The 19290-nt window shown below is 43.3% G+C and overlaps 1 protein-coding gene and 2 long non-coding RNA genes across 3 annotated transcripts; 1 reads left to right on the top strand and 2 right to left on the bottom strand.

Annotated features, from left to right (window-relative positions):
- Window positions 1-9780: 9780 nt before the first annotated feature.
- Window positions 9781-10566, bottom strand: LOC135636036 (uncharacterized). Its single transcript, XR_010495786.1, has 2 exons — window positions 10459-10566; window positions 9781-10339 (listed from the first exon to the last, which is right to left on the bottom strand). It is a non-coding gene; the product is annotated as an uncharacterized LOC135636036 (long non-coding RNA).
- A 44-nt stretch (window positions 10567-10610) lies between these two features.
- On the top strand, window positions 10611-12624 carry LOC135636035 (uncharacterized). The gene is made up of 4 exons (XR_010495785.1): window positions 10611-10960; window positions 11093-11389; window positions 11464-11844; window positions 11965-12624. It is a non-coding gene; the product is annotated as an uncharacterized LOC135636035 (long non-coding RNA).
- Window positions 12625-13187: 563 nt separating this feature from the next.
- Window positions 13188-14086, bottom strand: LOC135636713 (glycine-rich RNA-binding protein 10-like). The gene is made up of 2 exons (XM_065148641.1): window positions 13874-14086; window positions 13188-13770 (listed from the first exon to the last, which is right to left on the bottom strand). The coding sequence occupies exons 1-2, from the start codon at window positions 13985-13987 to the stop codon at window positions 13384-13386; spliced, it is 501 nt and encodes a 166-aa protein (XP_065004713.1). The 5' UTR covers window positions 13988-14086; the 3' UTR covers window positions 13188-13383.
- Between the last annotated feature and the right edge of the window lie 5204 nt (window positions 14087-19290).

The raw sequence follows: 19290 nt of genomic DNA, 5'->3' as shown, positions 1-19290 counted from the left end.
CTTATCTTCATTGAGCAAGGATAAGCAGGGTATTTATAGGCCTCAAATGGATTCAAATTTGGAGCCAAAATAGTCTCATCCCGGATTTTCGGGGTATTAGCGGTATTATCGCCAGTATTGGGCGGTACCACCACCTATCAATCTGACATTGGGCGGTACCACCACCCAGTCTAGTAGTACCATCACTAGATCCTGCTATAGGTCACTAAATGGGCCAAACAATAGACCCAATTCAGCCTTGATTAGGCCCAATTGGCCCATAATTGAGTTGAAATTGTTTCATCCCAAAACTGACTCAATTAGTCCTAAACTAACTCGATCTAAACACATAATTACAAGCATGAATCCTATGTTATCCGGTATGTCATTGGTTCATTTGATGCTTCATCCTATCCTTTAACGCATTGTCCTCTCCTTCGGTGTATTGTCCAATCGACATGTTGACTCTTGCACCTTTCGATCTCCTTGGCGCAATGTATGATCCTTTGGCCCGATGCTCGAACTCATAGCATAAAGTCCTTCTGGCGGTATGTCGACCGATCCTCTAGCTCGACATACAATCTCCTGACATGTTTCACTCCGACCCAACATATAATTCCTCTTGTTTTAATCGACTTACTTTTTCTAATCGAAGTTATTCCTACGTTACTCAAAACACAGATTAGATCATAAACTCATCAATTGATTTCATTATCAAAATATGAGATTCAACAATCCACATGGCAATGGTTGTAAAGACGCTTCTCAAATCGCTGCTCAAATCTCCTTGTTACGCACACCACATAATCAAGAAGGGGTTGGCCCTTCTTCCTGTCCACACACCCCAAATAGGGGCTACTGGTTGAGGAGGAGAGGGGGAGAGGAGAAAAGAAGGTGATAGTCAAATGAGGTATAGCTTGTGACATTTTGGTTTTCACCTATTTATAGAGGTCCCCTATCAACTTAACCATAATAGATCCTACCCTATTGGATAATGGATTTTCATCCAACTACTCAAGCCTCTTAGATTAATGAGTTTTTACCTAATAATCTTTTATTAGCCCTTATTGGATCTCGTCCATATGATCCAATAATTCAGGGGCTTATTGGATATCCAATAAGATATGGGCTCCAATGGATATCTCATATCTGAACCTTTCTCATCACAACACTTACCATATGTGTGTGAATTATTATCTACATATGTGTGTGACCCTATAGGCTTAATATCAAGCTGGACATAAGTAATACTTGTCAGAACTCATTCTGACTCGATGAATTATTTTCTCTATAATAATTCACTCGACTCATCAGCTACGGACGTACTAGGCCACTACGCAATAGTCCTCAGACGATACAGGAGGGGAATCCAATCTATTGGACCTATCTATCCTCAATTACCATTTATCTATAATCCCTCATCCATATAATATTCTACAAATTATATACCAGGCATTGTATCATCAGACCCAAACGGTTTCTACTCGAGTCTCGCTTTAATTGGATTCTCTCGGAAAACTCTTTTTCTCTTAATCCAAATGACCATAGCTAGAGATTTACTTAAATAAGAATACATGTGATATTCCACTCATGACATAGAGAGTGGATGATTATTTATCAATACTCAATACCCCTCGTATGGTTGGCTACCACTCTCGATGACTAGTTATGCTAAATTTGAAACTTTTAGGTCTATAAGTCCGGTATTAAAGAGTGAAGTACTAATACAAGACATCTTTGGTGTCTCAAGTCTAAGAACTAGATACACCATTGAGATGATGGAATCACTATCTAACAACAAGATATCACTGACTATCTAGCATTCTATAAGCGGATCAATCAGTGAACTCATTCTTCATTCAGCACCTGTGCAATATCCCTAGTGTCCCCACATGAGTAGCTATAAGACAAACTGCCTCTATCATATGGACGAGTATACAGCACACCAGTCTATCCGATTATCTCGATGTCTCTCTTGAGTGATCTATGACTGGAATTATTTAGGGTTTGTGTTTAAATGTGAATTAGTCTCATCATGATCTAATTCCTATTGCACAGATCCATAGATATCATAATACATGGATCTAAGTCTCAAAGAACCTTTAGGTTAATGAGAATTGATTCCCCTGACGAGGGGAGGTCAGAACTTCATTCGCCTCTAAGTTGTCCAAAGATGGAGCATCAACTTCCTTGACCATTCGACGATCATGAGATCGGGAGGAGCTTGTGCGAGAAAGGAAAGATATCCTAACTTACGGAGGTGAAAGCAAAGGATGTTGAAAGGCCGAGGTGTTATAGATCTGATACGCTGGGAGGATGAGGTAATTAAGAACTTATCACCTTACGAGGAGAACCAGTGCTAAGTGGAGAGGGCTCCTAATGGGGGCCTTAGAGGCTCAAATGAGAGAATAAGTCTCACCCCTATGATTAAGGGGGATTTATAAGGAGGGGGTCGATCTCTTTTCTCCCACGTTGAAGACAAGTATCCTATTAAGTTGAATCCGAAGGGAAATCAATTGATGAAGGGGCACCTTAGAGAGCGAAAAAGTGATCAATGTGCGAAAACTTCCTCGGAGAGCGCAAAAGTGATTGATTTGCGAAGATTGTATCAGAGAATGCAAAAAGCGATTGATATGCGAAGACCACCTTGGAGAGTGGAAAAGTGACCAATGTGCGAAAAGCACCTCAAAGAGCGTAAAAGTAACCGATATGTAGAAAATCCGACCTGTGTTAAAAGAAACCCATAACGACAGAAAACATAAGACAAAATATGTCCAATATATGTGAGTTGAGAAAATACAACCTGCATCAAAAGAAACTCATCACGACGGGAGGCACAAGACAAAACATGCTCGTGGTGCGTGAGGCTGAGAGGTCGAGAAACCTGACCCCCTTCTCCTTCGCTTAAGGTCATCATTGAGTCGTAGAGGTCAGAAAACTTGAATCCTACATTTACCCGAGATGAGGAGGTTAGGAAACTCGACCCCCACCTTTGTCTGAGACATGAAGGTCGAAAAACACAACCTCCTCCCCCGCTCGAGACATACCAATATGCAAACTTGACCAAGTAGGGAAGAGATGGCGAGGTCAGGAAACCCAACCCCATCCAACCAAAGTGCATCCCTCGACGAACAATATGAAGAATAAGTTGACGATAGATCGCCATCAACATTGCACGGGCACAATGAACTAAACATGTCAGATGAACTAGATGTGCCACTAGGTTGATGATGGATCAAAGAAGCATAAGCTTGATGTACTAGATGAATTAAACGCTGCACTTCAAATCTCTCTTGTGAGAGCCCCGAAGCACACCTCTAGGGGGAGGGGGGGATACATGATAAGGAGTCAATTGTCAACTAATTATCATTCGATACATTACCACCATATGGTGTCTAGTGTTGAAAGAGAAAATGAAGCCACCCTCCACCTGTCTACCCACATGGGAAAAGGTCTAAGACGTGGTTGTGCGTTGTCCCCCCTCAGTCTCTCACATTAATACGAGGCTAAGAGAACTATTGGAGGCGATTAGAGATTGCCTCCTCGTAAAAGATTTCATGAAATAGTCTAGCCTTTTATGATTAGGTATAAAGGCTCATCTTCAATATAATGAATAAAGGATCATCTTTTTAACCTCGTTGGAGGGATCGGGTCAAGAAACCTCTCAACCTCGATCTTCATACAAGTAATATTTCGAGAGCTCAACGTTTTCATCTTGGAGGTATTTTGAATAACCCTGCATATAAGAGGCTGGGTCACATCAAGTTAATCATAACATCAACAACTTCTTTCGTCAAAAATACCTGAACAACAAAAAGAACACACAAATAAGTGTTGCTCTGATTTTTTAGCTTCATTTTGATTTCTTGCCTTGCCTTGTCTTTACAACTTCATCAATGTTAATAGGGTATATTCTAGGGTCACCCCCTGCGACAACAGTCAGTAGTCATGTTAGTGCCAACATGGAGCCTCATGACTAATATAGTGCATTGCATCGCCATGGTACCTCAGACTTGGGTGGGACGACCGTTTGTCTCACACTATCCGAGGTTGTACAAGACGGTGCCACATAGCACAAAATCGTTCTGAAATTTCGAACATAAACAGAAGGTGGCCAAAGTGATAAGGGAAGAGAATCAGCCAATTGGCTCATTCAACATCATGATGCATTTCAAAAAAAGGTCTCGTCCAGTTAATTCAAGAAGGTGCTTAGATGATTTATATGTCAGTTTTATATGTGACAATTATTTGAGGAATTCAAATGCATCTACTGCAGGCCCATCTCTTTTATCTATAAGCTATCGATTAATTCTTTCCCCCAACAACAAACAATTTTTTATTGCTAAAGCCATTTTCCAAGCTGTATACCATCAAACACATATTGTGCAAATAAGCTTCTGATTTGTATGAACAATCTAGTGACTGGTAATCACAAGAACCATAATATTACCTACTTCATCATCACGAAACTTCTCGAGAACTATCTTACTTGCATCTCTAACTCGAATGTTTGATAGTAGCACTGCAGCAGAAACATCGACTCAGAATCCTACAAATAGATCTGCTCTGGCAAGCATCAATCTGGAAACACTCACTACCGTGGTCGGTGAGTCAGCACGACTAGGTCAACGGGTCGATATCGGGAGCCTACTGTGAGGTGATCTGGATGATGAGGTGGCCAGGCCCTCGGGAAGGAGTGTTGTTGGCATTGTGTCACGAACAAACTTCTAAACAATATGTTTAATGTAATGCTTATGTATGTTTGTGTCTTTTGGTATGTTCATGCTCTTGACAACATGTAGAGGGACGACCGAAGGCTTAATAGTCTCATTTTAGTTAGGTTGGTGACCGCTTTAGGCTTGTAAATAAAGGTTGTGTCATGTGGACACATGTGAGAGATTTTCGATATGTAATGGATCATTTTACCCTTTGTTGTGCAACTGTTCAGAGCTTGTAAAGTCTGTTTGTAATTTGCATTGTCTATGAAGTATTTTTGGAGATGTTTGCTTGTGGATCCCGAGTGAGACGTTTTCTATATCATGTTCTCTCTTTTATGGGTCCTAAGGGACCATGAGAGGCTTTGGGGAGGCTGACATTTACGGATGGACACGCAAGGGTGTCGCACGACTTAGGCAAAACCAGTTAAGTTCGTGACATATGGTATTAGAGTGGGACAAGCACTCATAGAAACAGTTAGCATGCAAACGTAGGGGACCTAGCAGGGCTGCATTAAGGGCAGTCAAAACACACACGACCGTTTGGGGGAAAATGGGCATGAAGATGTAGGGAAAAGGAGTCGCTCGGAGGAGCGGGCATCTAAGATTGACATTCAGAGGAATGACCAACCCTTCGCGCAAGAGGCACCACGAGAATAGACAAGCTTCGAAGAATGCGGAGAGCACAACGGTTGGGATGGCCGAGTTTGAGCTACAGCTCAACGTTGACAACCATACTTGATGGTGCTCAAGGCAAGCGAGGCGCTTGGTAAAGTATGAGACCATCCAAGGTGGAATGAGTTACTCAGCGACCGAAAGAGTTGTGCAAAGCTCACAGATGTGAGAGGAATTGCTAACTCAAAGAATTCGGTACTGATGCATGGGCTTGTATGCGGACGATGGAATGTTCGCGGCCATCCCAAGGCGACCGAAACTCGACGCCATAGAGCATTGAAACTTTCTCTTAGGCATGTGAAGGATACATCCGTAGGAGGCTGAAGTGTGCAACGAGTTCAGCATGTTGCTAGGCCTTGAGTGGTGCAACGAGGGCTATATTGACGTGGAGTCGCAATCTAGCAAGTGTGTTTGCAGGAGGCAAAACAATGCATAATTTGTTCAGCATATTGGAGTAGTCCAAGGGGATGGTGGTCTCCGAAACAAAGAGAGATGTTGCTCCAACGGGACAGTTATCCAGTAGGGATAAGTCCCGGCTCTCCAAAGGGAGAATCATGTGGGACGGACCTCACAAGTTGAGGAGGAGTATCTCAACAAACAACAACTCCAAGAAGCTCAATGGACTGAGCAAGCGGCGAGGAGTTGTCGCATGATCTCGCTTGAGAGAATGCATTGGTGGATGCATTGTGAGATCAAGTGGGGGAGCGACCCAAAGCAACACAAATGAAGGCACACTTGAAGTCGATATGGAGATCGGACTCAAGGGAGGGCTGACCCGTGGAATGGTGGGCGCGAGGGCCACTATCAACTCAATGCAAAAATGAGGAGCAGAGCAACTTGGGTGTAACTTGGCGAAGTACCCAAGCCATATGAAGGGAGCCAGCATAGAAGATGGAACATGGAGCAGAGGCATAGTGCTTTCCTTGGATAGAGGTCAAGGACATGAACTCTTGCAGAGGTAAGAGTAGGATCATGTTGTTCCATAGGTCATTCATTCTGACGGAACAGACTCATCTTGCATGGTGCCAAAAACGAAGGGAGCTTCTAGGCACATGCACTTTATCTCGGAGGAGCATTTGATGGAGGAACTAAGGCGACTCAATTTGCGGAGGCGAAGTTGGGTTCAGAAGGCCTTAGTATGGGGCAAGAGGACGCAGAGGCGGGTACTCATGAAGAATATGCCATAGTGTTGTCATTTAAGTTGCTATGAAGGAAGTGGTGCGCAGCAAAGATTGTGCTGGTAGGGGTAGAGGCCCAGGATCCAGACAATGGTTCATTAATTGCAGCGAAGTCGGGGGGACTTCGGGAGTTACTAGGCGACAGACTGTCCTAGAACGGTGCTTCATCTAGATGTGACCCAAGAGTGGGTGGATGAAGGTCGATTGCCAAAGGAGCGAACAAAATCGAAGGTGGAAGAGACCCTGCGATGTATTGGCAGAGGTCACACATGAAGGGTTCACAATTCGAGTTCATCCCACAATGATCAGAATGCAATAGAGATGTCACCAGGAGGTGACATGGTGCAGCGGATCGTGGTGGAACAGTTCGTGGCAATGTGATACACACAACCTAGTCCCGTGAGGGACTAGATCAAACGGAGGTATGATCGGGAGCTACTGGAAGCTCCACTTCGGTGAACAACACGACGGCAAGAAGGGCTATGGATTCAAGGAGTGAAGGCCATGGTACCGCAGAGGTGGGTCTTCCGTGCGTGCATCGAATTTTGCATCGGATGAAAACCTTGGTCATCAGCATATGGGGGCTGTGTTCCACTAAGAGAAAAGTTCGAATGCAAGTACCAGTGAGTCTCATGGGAGGGACTTGATCACACAGAGGTATGATCCAAGCAGTTAGAGAGTTGGACTGCTCTAGAAGCTCATATTCGCTTATGGGAGCCCGGCAAGTCAGAGGACAAGGTCGAGTAAGCGAATGTTGCTACCAAGGAAGCTAAGGAGAACAGAATCGGCGCAAACCCTATAATACGATGGCAGAGGCCATGCATAAGAGTTGCAGTCTGTCTTTCCATCGACCAAAGGAAGTTGCTTGGAGAACACAAAGGTGTTGAAGCAAGGGGTCGAAAGGGGCGAGGAAGCGACGATGAGTCCAGAGGGACTTAACTACCCAAAATCAAGCATCAGTTAGAATGAAGGTGGACTCGGAGGAGTGCCACAGAGACATATCTACTGATTGTGAAGAAAAGGGATGCAAATGCGAGGCGACGGATAGTAGTGTCATGGGCATGGCAACGCCATGGTACCGTAGAGGCGGGACTTCCGTGAAAGTCATTAATCCCTTGCTCTCATGGAGGGAGAGCGCCTGGTCATGAAAGGGGCCGAAGAGGTGGAGCATGTAGAGGCAAACTCCAAGTACTGAGACAAGGCTGAAGGGCAGATGCCAAGGAACTTCGTAAGACTAGTGTCAATGAGCTTCTAATCAAGATAGCCGAAAGTGAAATACTTCGGGTCAGGCAAGAGTGCATGACCAAGGAACGAAGTAAACAGTACGCGGTGCTGTACCTTTGCTACTCAATGGAGTAGGCAGCAGGGTTGATGGAGAAGACAGTACAATCCCAGAGGCGACCAAATCTATGAGAGAATCACTCCAAGTTGGGTGAAAACTTCCTGCATTCCAAAAGTTCGATGGCATTTAGAAGGTAAATCACAGTAACTAACTCAACGCAAGGAGTGCAAACACTTCAAGTGCTTCAGAAGTGTGAGCAAAGAGCAAGCGAAGGCTAGTAACCAGCTCGATGCATGGAGTACAACCTTAAGGAGGCGGGCGAAGTCAAGTAACCTTTGCCTTCTCAACTCTTAAGAGAATGGGCGAAACCGAGTACCTCAATTCTCTTATCTATCCAACAGAGGAGCTCTGCATATGTTCAAACACCCTTCGAAGATAATGGAAGATAATAGTTGTCAAATCCTCACCAACGGTGATCAGTGTTACTGAGAGTAGATTGTCCGCTTCATTTCCCAACGAAATGCTAATCGAAAGCGAAAGTGATGCGAACCTACTTGGATGTGACAACTAAGTGAAAGAAGAGTCAATGAGCAAATTTTGTGGAGGAATGACCCAAAACTTCATATGTTTGCGAGGCGATGCTCATTAAAGCTCCAACAAGCATCCACCCAGTTCAAGCAGCATGAGGGATTTAAGAGACTAGCGCAGGATGGTCTTTTCCTTCATCTGGAGGATCCACAGGAACCAACATGGACCAACACAACTCAGCCAACCCCACACTAGAGTCAGAGTCATTGGCGAGTTGAAGCAGCATGGCAGATCAAAGGTTCGACTACTCAAAAACAGCAACGGAGAGCAGTTAGGAGCCAAGAGCAGAAGATTGAAGACTCAACAAAGGCGAGGAGTTGCAATGTCGACAAAGGCTTCGACGAGGACGTCGAAGGAATAAGTAGTGGAGAATGTCACGAACAAACTTCTAAACAGGATGTTTAATGTAATGCTTATGTATGTCCGTGTCTTTTGGTATGTTCATGCTCTGCACAGCATGTAGAGGGACGGTCGAAGGCTTAATAGTCATATTTTAGTTAGGTTGGTGGCCGCTTTAGGCTTTTAAATAAAGATTGTGTCATATGGATACGTGTGAGAGATTTTCGATCTGTAATGGATCATTTTATCCTTTGTTGTGCAACTGTTCAGAGCTTGTAAAGTCTGTTTGTAATTTGCGTTGTCTATGAAGTGTTTTCGGATATGTTTGCTTGTGGATCCCGAGTGAGACGTTTTCTTTATCCTGTTCTCTTTTTTGTGGGTCATAAGGGACCATGGGAGGCTTCGGGGATGCTGACCTTTGCGGACGGATACACAAGGGTGTCGCATGACTTAGGCAAAACCAACTAAGTCTGTGACAGTTGGTCAAGATCGGGGCCGATTAACAACTCCACATTGTCGAGCGGCTGGTGCTCCCATGTCGAGTCCCTCGCTGTCAACAAGTGGTCGCCCTCTTGCAAAAATGGCCTCCGCCAAGTGATCCCCGGCTATGGCCTCTCCGACGAGCAAGTTAGTAACAAGAGGGATTGCTTTTCTTTTTCCCTTTTATTTTTCCCTTTTATTTTTTTGCCTCTCCCCTGGTCGGAGGCCGGCCATGGGTTTTATAATATGGCACGAGGGTTGATGGTGCGTCGATTCGGCGTCACCGTCGGCCCCCGAGGGATGGGACGACCCTTTTGACCGGCCATCGTTCCGGGACGTGCAGAGCGGCGTCAAACAGCACCACCCCGAGCTCTCGGGACGGGACGTGTGGCATATTTTCTTAGTACGAGCTCCCGGGATGAGACATGTGGGGTAGGGCTATGACTTGGCATGCTGTATCGATTGTGACGTGTTCAGACTATCAAAATATACCGTATCTCATATCTCATTGCCTATCCAAAACATATCATTATGACACTGGATCTAAAAACATTACAACTAGTTGGCGTCCAACAAATTTCAGTTGTTCAAATACACAGGTTCCAATCAATTCACCGTCGGGAAACGGGGGTTTATCATCTATTACAAGTTCCATCTTCCTTAACCCAACATTTCAACCCACAAAATCTAACTGGGAACTTAAGGTGGAAAATTCCAACCTAACTAGCCTCTTTATTTGATTAACTGAAACTGTGAAAGAAGGGCATTCGCCATGCACGACCGCACATTACTCCTAGTATGGCGGACGCAGGTCACGGAGGACAAATTTTGTCTCGATCATTACGTCGAACAGGTAACGTGCAGGCCTCCTAGACTGAAATCAGTGACCAGACGACCCGATAGGAAAGGGGTAAAAGGCTGCCGTTTCCCGTGATATAGGGGGCCGGTCTTTACTTCACCGATTACGAAGAGTAAAGCTCAAGGAATAAAGTGAAACAGCGTACGAACCCTTTCGAAAGGCACGCCGCCAGCAGCGATGATGAGGGCGACGCAGGTTGCCTTTCAGCGAAGGAAGAGGACCGACGCTGCCGCTAACACTCCACCTGTGAACTCATTCACGATAATTGATTAATAAGCGATATCAAAAATAGACCAACAATATCGCATGTCAAATCCACAAGCATAAGAATGATTTGATGACACAGATTTTTTCTACTCTCACCGAACAAAACCCTCCACGATCGGGGGCGAGCCCTCGGGACGAGTGGCCCGAATCGTGGAATATGCTCCACAAGATCCAAAAGCCAACCGCAATTATAGTCGGCATCATAAATATCTTGCAAAAGCCAACCGCAATCTTTTCGTAGCGTGAATAAGATTCTTCGGGGGCGAATAGGGAACCGCAAGCGCACGGCTTCCGGCCCGCCGTCGTTCTTCACACCCAGCAAATCCAGTCAAATGTCGGCGTCCGAGACCCGAAAGGGGAAGCAAGTCTCGAGAGCAAAACCGACCCCTCTCTTCCCTTCCAATGGGCGGAACTAGGTAGATTTCTTTCGATTCCCCCTCATCCTTCTCCCCACCCTCTTTCTCTCTCTCCTATTAATTTCCATCCTCGCCTTTCAAACTTTTGGCATCTCTGCTGGCCTGCCTGTCTCTCTCTTCCTCTTTCCGCTTCTTGCAGCTAAAGGCGACCACCACAGTATCTCTGTTATGCTCCTCTGAAAGTGAGTGCATCATGCTGTTGCTCTTTGTTCTTGGTAGAAGCGTGAGGGCTTGTCGTGTCGTGATTTCTCATTTTCTGTCGAATTCAAACCGCAAATTAAATTAATGTAAATCGTACCATGCGGTGGCACCAGTGGTATTTTAGTTCAAAGGCGTGCTCTGTTCTGCCAACATAGAGCATTTGGTGATCGGACACTGGGAATAGGTTTCTGGAGATGATGGAGTCAGCCAAGGGTCGATCGGAGGTGGAGTTCCCCGGCCGTGCCGTCTCGCCTTGTTGGAAGAAGAAGGCGCCCGACGCCGGCTTCTTGGCCAACGTCAAGGACCACTTGGACCAGTTCGTCAGCACGCCCATGGATCAGCATAGGATTTGTCTCAAGAAGACGATCAGAGGGGTAGGTGACCTCGTCAAGCTTAGGAAGCAAAGCAAGGTATGGAGGATCTCTTCTTCTTTTATCATCTCGAGGGGAATTCTTTTAGAGAGCGTTCATTCTAATGGTCTTAGGAAGCAAGGCAAGCTATTGCGTCGTCGGATTCCGCTTCCAAAGACGGAGACGTGGATACGTCGAGGTAGGATGAGATCTGCAGTGCCTCAGCTGCTGCGACGGAGCATTCTTGTAAATGGCAATTGATCTGCAGAACACATTCTGGCAAAATTCAGTGTGATCACTCGATACTATAGATAAAAATAAAAAAAAAGGCATCTTCTTCTTCTTCTTCTTCAAGAATAAAGCACTAACCATGTTGATTTATTGCGCATCCTGCAAATTCCATGGCTTTTATTGTTTGGCTTGACGATTTCCATGAAGATCTTTTCTAGTGTCTTGCATACTTCTTCGCTAAGATGCACTGACAGCGTCCCCTTATCTATTCGGAGAGAAATTTGGTACTCCATCTGCCCTTTGTGTTGACACGAAATTGTCATGGAACAGATGATATCTTATTGTGATGTATTAACTGATCTCTCATTGTTTTGATTCTTCGCCATTGACCTATGAATGAGCAGGAAAAGGGTGGTGTTCCTTTGTTCGGAGAAAAAGAGCGAAGCGAAGTTGACTTCTCGCGTGCGCCAACTCAGTAGGGAACCGTCGAAACTTTACAGCCTGTGTTTGGTGAATGGAGTTAGATCAAACTGCATCACTGCATTAGGTTCCTCTTCCTCTTGCTTGGTTCACTTGTCTAAACCTGTAGTGGCAGGCATATGTAGTTGCTCAAAATTCAGTAGAAAGATTGGAAAAAGCTTGGGAGATAGAACAAAGGAAGGATTCGGTATTGCATATGATGGGTGGACAAACCCATCTCAAAAGAAAATATCTTTTGTTTTCCTAATGAGTAGTGGGGTATGATATTAGCGTTTTCAACTTGTTTAGGGGGTGGCAGAGGGTAACGTCAAATGGGAAGGCACCGTGGGACGAGCCGTCCCGTCCAAGCTTTGATACGGAGCACGCATGACTCCGTACTCCGCCCACAGCCCAGTGAGATGTTTGTTTTGTCTGGGCAATTCAAGCTGGCTTGTTATTCGCAAGCCAATCTAAGTAGCTATTTTTGATATCACGTTTCAAATGTAAGCTAGAAAAGCTTGGGAATTCAGATCCCTGCAGCTGGATTCTGCTGTATGATTAGATTAGATTAGATTGTAGGAATTGGATTGTATAAAATAATTTGATCAATGGGTGATTTATTGCTTAATAAATTAAGAATAAAATTCTTAAAGAAAAAGAAAAACCTGCCGTTCTCAAATTTTTTACTCCTTTTGTTTTTGTATTATTTTCGATGAAAGGGGTTAAAGACGCACTCCTCAAAAGTGATAAAGACACAAAAGGCAAAAACCTCACGACAAGATCGATAATGAGATAAAAGGGATTTAAGATGCCCTCGTTGTAGATGAAAATGAAGGGTGAAAGTCAATGACACGTCTCGATAATAAGAAACAAGGACAGTGAATAAAGAATAAAATTAATCATATTTTTATTATTAAAAAAAATACTCTATGAAAATAAAATAAAAACTTTAAAAAAAAGTTTTAACCGAAAATAATTTGGATACTATTTTTAAATGTTTATACTCAAAACTAACTAGCACACACTTCACCCTCCTTACTTTGGGATAGTAAGACGATAATAGTGAAACAATTAACAACAGATGTTCATCTATTCCACCCCAAACGCATCATCGTCAACATATTAATATCAATTAGAAAGGATGCTTTTCTTCATGCACTTATTCACCTTATTTTAAAAGTCTTTTCTTTTCTATTCTTTGATAATAACACCCACTCATACGACTGCCAAACCACACATCAGTCTACTAATACTGCAAGACCCAAAATGACGCCAGACAACAGACAAGTCCAAACTTAAAGATAACCAAAGCAGCAGATAACTACGAAGCCCAGCCCTCCGATCGCGGCAAGCGAACGACCGCCTTAGCTCCTCCAGTACCCATCCGACGATCCACCGCCGTACCCGCGGTCGCGGCCGTACCCACCGCCTCCGTCACGGCGACCGCCGCCGCCGCCGCCGTACCCGCCGCCGCCGCCGCCGTACCCGCCGCCGCCGCCGCCGCTGCGAAAACCTCCGCCGCCGCCGTACCCACCGCCTCCGCTGCGAAAGCCTCCGCCGCCGCCGTACCCACCACCTCCGCTGCGGAATCCACCATCGCTCCGTCGGTTCTGGGCCTCGTTTACTGTGATGTTCCGGCCGTCAAGGGTCTGGCCGTTCATCCCCTTGATGGCGTCCCTCATCGACTGCTCGTCGCGGAAGGTGACGAACCCGAAGCCCCTCGACCTCCCCGTCTCTCGGTCGTTGATGATCTGCACCGTAAAACACAACGAAAGAGGTCTGAGATCCGAGATCTAGTAGGGAAAAAGGATCGAAACCCGAGTTGAGATCTTGGATCTGGAGAAGATAAGGGACCTTAGACTCGACGATGTCGCCGTAGGTGCTGAAAGCCCGCTCAAGGGAGGCGTCGTCGGTAGCCCAGGCGAGCCCGCCTACGAAGCAGCGGAACTCGACGTCGGAAGCCGCCATGGAAAGGATCGGAACGGAACCCTGAACAGGAAAGGACGGCGGAAGAGGGGGAGGTAACACCAACCCACCTCTGTAGGAGCACGAGAAACCCCAGGGCACCCCCAAAAGTACATATATAGAACGAGCGGTGGCGGATCTGGGGGTAACCTCACCGCTCTTTAGGTCATTTTACCCTTCCGCCTTCCTTATCGCTCCTGTGGGGGTGCGGCGGTCACACTGCGGGCCTCACCGCCATTTGTTTAGGGTTCGCGAATACGTGTCCCCCAAACTTTCTTTTATGTGGAGCCTTCGACAACTTTGACGGTGGGTCCCATGGTAGGGCCGTGACGTTCGTACCCGCGGATTCTTGCGAAAATATCTTAAGGTGTCAAGTTATGGTTTTGCCCTCTGAGCGGAAATATTCCTTCTTGTCCTGTGCAAATCAGATTTTTAATATATATATAAAGAGAAAGAAGAACACTTGGGGTATCTTTAATAAGGTTTATTCAAAGACTAGTGAACATTTTGGAAGATGATCGTGATTAATGCGTGGCTAATTCGTTTGTTTCGACGAGTAGGTTTTCTTGAGCAAGACCCTACAAGCGTGTGCATATTAACCTATTAAGGATTGAGAAATAGATGCCTTCATTCAGAAGTCGTCACCTTCAAGCAAACTCGGTTGTTGGATAGGAATTTATGTTGAGTACCGTTTGTTCTTATGGGAGAAAATATAGCCATAAGTTTGACACGGACAGGCAAAAGGGAATCGATCTTCATTCAGGGATGCAGTCTTATCCTCCTCCCGCCTTTGTTCCTTGCGAAGATCGTCCGCCTTCCAACATTCACCGAGTGCGAAAAGCAACTTTAGAACAACTTTATATCTGAACCACCGAAAGTGATGGCCTCACGACCATCCAATAAGCCGTGGATGCGTCATCGAGCATTAGAACAGTAGTCATTATGTTTTCGTACGAGTATAACCCTACAGCTTTCCCATATTTTTACGAGGTCTAGAAATTTTTAGATGTCTATCTTACCGACTATCGCACCTGTATCTAATGTAGGGAAAAAGGCAACACATACATAAGTATGTTATTTCAGATTAATATGCCACTTAATAACATAACAAAGAATCATAGAAGAGAAAAAAATGTTGGGAATGATCTCATCCGACGTGCCAACATGGACGATTTCATTCATAGACGCCACTGGATATATTACAAAGCTATCTTTGCCCATTCACCGAGAAAGAAACAACAGAGACCCAAAAAGAGGTTGCTATCTTTGCTCATTCACCGAGAAAGAAATAACAGAGACCCAAAAAGAGGTTTGAAGATTATAAAAGCACCGTGGACGCTTGCTTCCCGTTTAAACGCTAAATTACCAACTCTATTGCCTTTCCAAAACATCATTACCTGATGACACTACACGTCAACAGATAAAAAAGATAATTATTGCATAAAATATTATTTATTCTGACAGCTTATTTTCAGCAGAAAACAAGATAAAATAATATAAATTATTAATATTCTGAAAGCAAATAATGGCACATAATAATGCTAAATGATCAGGCACAAAACAGTAATAGATAACACTGAACATGGTTTATACCAAGAACAATAAAACACGGTACAGTCAACAGTGTAGAAGATAATAAAGAAGCCTGTACACAGTAAACTCCAAAAAAAAAAAAAAAGGATCTTGATGGACTCGAACCATCAACCTCTCGATCGAATTCGACCGAGCGCTCGACCAGTCTGAGCTTGAAGATCCACAAGCATCTCAAGAAACAAATTTTAATGATTTTCCTTAAATACAGTACTTCTAGCACTACATTACTTCTTTAACGACCGAATGGATTCTAACTAGTAAAGGCCAAATGTTACAAAGAGAAATCCCATTATCGAGAAACAACATTAAATTTATGTTACACAGCGGTTATTCAAAGGAGAAGCAGTAATTGGATTCCAGATAAAGTTACAAGCCTAAAAAAAATTCAATAAATCAATACTTTGAATTTCGTACCTTATTGACAAAAGAATATCGATATTTAAAACTAGATTATTAATTAAGCAACGACAAGATAATTCAATTTATCATATTTACTCAAATATACGATACGATTATTTTAAATTACCAGATTCCACACTATGCAACATTACGATTGCCACTTAATAGATCAAGGCAACTAAAATTAAGCTTGCCAAAATTTAATCTGAGAAATTGTTTGCGCAACAAATAAACAGTGCAGAAATGATAACATTCAAGCATCCAACAACCATAAGTGGAAATGTCAAAATTAACAACAATAATACTAATAAATGAACTGCTCAAAAAAATATTAAACTACAAAAGAAATATATTAAACTACCAATCATTATTAAAGATCTGTCAAAATTACATATCAATCCACAGGAAATCATAAACCATATAATCCCAAATAAATGTGTGGAATCTTGGTTGGCAAGAGTGACAAGGACATGAAAATATTGATTAAAAGTATAAACTGGAACCACCATAAGAAAAGGAAAATCCAGTATGCATATGAAACCATAAACAGATCATATTGCGGAACAGTACTATTTTTAGAAAAACTTCCAATCCAATGTAAATAATAAAATTAAAGATGCAAGGTAAAATTAATGGAACAAAAACAACAGACATGACGTTAGTTCCCTGTAACGATATATAATCAATGAACTCTAATATTTATGGAAATACCTATCACAATATTTAAGATAATTTTAGTTCCTTATGTGTACTCTGCTAGCGATGATCACTGCATCACAGCAGGAAAAAATTGACTATTCCATTCACCTGAGTAAGCATAACGGTATAACATTCTTAATAAATCATGCTACAGCAATAACAATTAAACATAAAATTCTTATTTGCCTATAATTAGGTATGAAGTCTGTAACAGCAAATTGAACATACACACCATCGGGCCTTTTATTGCAGGTATGAACATAACAAACAATCTGGCGAAACTGAGATATTATAGTAATGAAGTAACAGAAGCTAATAAATCAATTTCAATCACATGACGCACATTTAGAAGATATAGTTCTGACAAGGCAAAAATGTAGAAACTTCAATGACAGCAACTTCATTGTATTATGTAAAAATATTATCAAAACCAAAGAAAGAGCTTATTCTGTCCCCAGTTGTCCTCCAAATCCAAAAGATTGAAGAGTCCACTAGAAGGGCAAGGAATAAGCTCAAAGTCTCCACAATCAGCAACGGGTAATATATCACATACCAACTGACCTCAAAAACTATCAAACTTAAAGCAAAAAAGAGGGAACAGAAGCATGGTCCATTAAATCTGGAAATTCCAATATATATAACACACAAACTTGATAAATAAGTTCAGAAAGGAAAAAACGATACATCTTAACATTCAAAACTAATGGAACTATGTAGCATCTATCAACATTAAATCAAAGGTAAAGATGGATTATGCATATAAGCGTGGACTGAATAGAGTGAGAGATTGTTCATAATGCCGATCAAATTTTAGTTAGTAAAAATAATAGCAGACGTATGCCATAACTTTCAATTTCGTTAATGGGTGCGCTAGTGGAGGTAATACCAAATAAGATGACAGGTAAACGAATTAGAATGTGATGATTGCACTATGACCCTCTGGTATTTTGGTCATGCAAGGTACCCTTAAAGTACTAGTTCAAAGAATCCAAGAGCGCGAGATTACTAGCGACATAGAAGGATCACAACAACGAGATAAGGCACACGAGGGTGAGAACCTGGGGGTACGAAAACACCCCATGCGTTCCCACCAAACACACGAAAATTGGCATACTTTATTACGGTTCTTTGACCTGCCATGCGAGCGCACCCAACATGGCAAAGGCCGAGATGACAGCCTAATAAGATTAATCACCAGACAACATCCCTATTTTACCTTACTCTCGGAGAAGATCTCCGGCTTTCCACATCCACTACATCAGCAAGAACCTTATATTAACAGGAGACCACATGAGATCCATTCATCGACGACCTGCTCATATTCAGATCCAGATTGTCCGCGGGCGAGAATGCATCGATCAAGTCCAAGCAGCCACAACGCCGACCAAAAATCACCCTGATGCCAACGTAAGTGTTCGATCTGTAAAAAAGGATTCTAAGTCACCGTAATAGTTCTTCCATCGCCAAAACATACATTTGCAGCAACAGATTCATCAATAATTGCTTAGGATTCAAACAACCAATCAACAAATTAGCTTACCGCTCTACGCACATTATGAGTAAAAGATTAACAACTTACAGGTTGAAACATCGGTGAAGACGCTATGAGCCAAAAATCAAAAGAATAGCGTATAATATTAAAAAAGCAATGAAGGTGAACACGATCAAAACTAGAGAGGCATCACACCTACACGCCAAAGATCAGCGTCCTTTGTTGCCAGACACTCCCGATCGAGAGCAGAAACGATGGCTGCGGAAAAGGTAATCCACGAGACGAACGGGACGACAAAGCGTATATATCTCGATGAAAGGCGAAGAACGTGGAGTTTCTTGACGAAGAAAAAAAAAATGGACGGCCAGATGGAATCAGTAACTTTTTGATGGACCTGATGCTACCACGTGTCGGTAAAGTCAGTTGGGCGCGCACCGATTTTCCTTGCGTGACCGCAACGTTGGATGAAGTCATTGCTTACGTTTTCACTACAAAGGATTCGCTTCGCGGTCGGAATTCCACGCAGGGAAATAGACGAATCAACGAGCTAGATTGGTGGGATCCGGGGTGCCCGGCTCCTGTTTGCTGTTCATGACCGCATGCCAAGTCGAATACGGAAATCAATTTCACGTTCCGTAACGACATCGAGTCGGCGGATAACAATTCGAAAACCGCTGTCACGTCCTTTCTGTACGCTCGCTTGGGGGTGATCGATTTGAATACCGATATCTTTGAATTTTATATAACTATATTGGTATCAAAATCGCTAGTCGTTAATGTATTTTTCTTTTTTGAAAAAGATAAATAATAGGAATTACAAATGAGGATTGACCACTCGTTAACCTATCGATCTGCACAATCAATCCGAAGATCTGATTGCGACATTTGAGCACATTGACGCAGTTATCTCATCACGCTTATTTCCCTTTTAATTTTTTTTTCTGGAAACCGGCCTGTTTCTCTCCTAAACTCCATGGGAGATTTAAGGGCTGTTTGGTTGTCTTTTTAACTAACACTTGGTCATATATACATTTACACGAATTCGAATCAGAATATGAACTCGAATTGTTTTTATTGGAGGCGTCCAATCAATTTAATTTTCAATCTCACCTATGGAAAACTT

Source organism: Musa acuminata, chromosome BXJ3-4 (genome assembly GCF_036884655.1).
Source record: "Musa acuminata AAA Group cultivar baxijiao chromosome BXJ3-4, Cavendish_Baxijiao_AAA, whole genome shotgun sequence".
Taxonomy (NCBI): Eukaryota; Viridiplantae; Streptophyta; class Magnoliopsida; order Zingiberales; family Musaceae; genus Musa; species Musa acuminata.
Note: the sequence above shows the minus strand (reverse complement) of the source record. Positions and strands in the feature narration are given on the sequence as shown.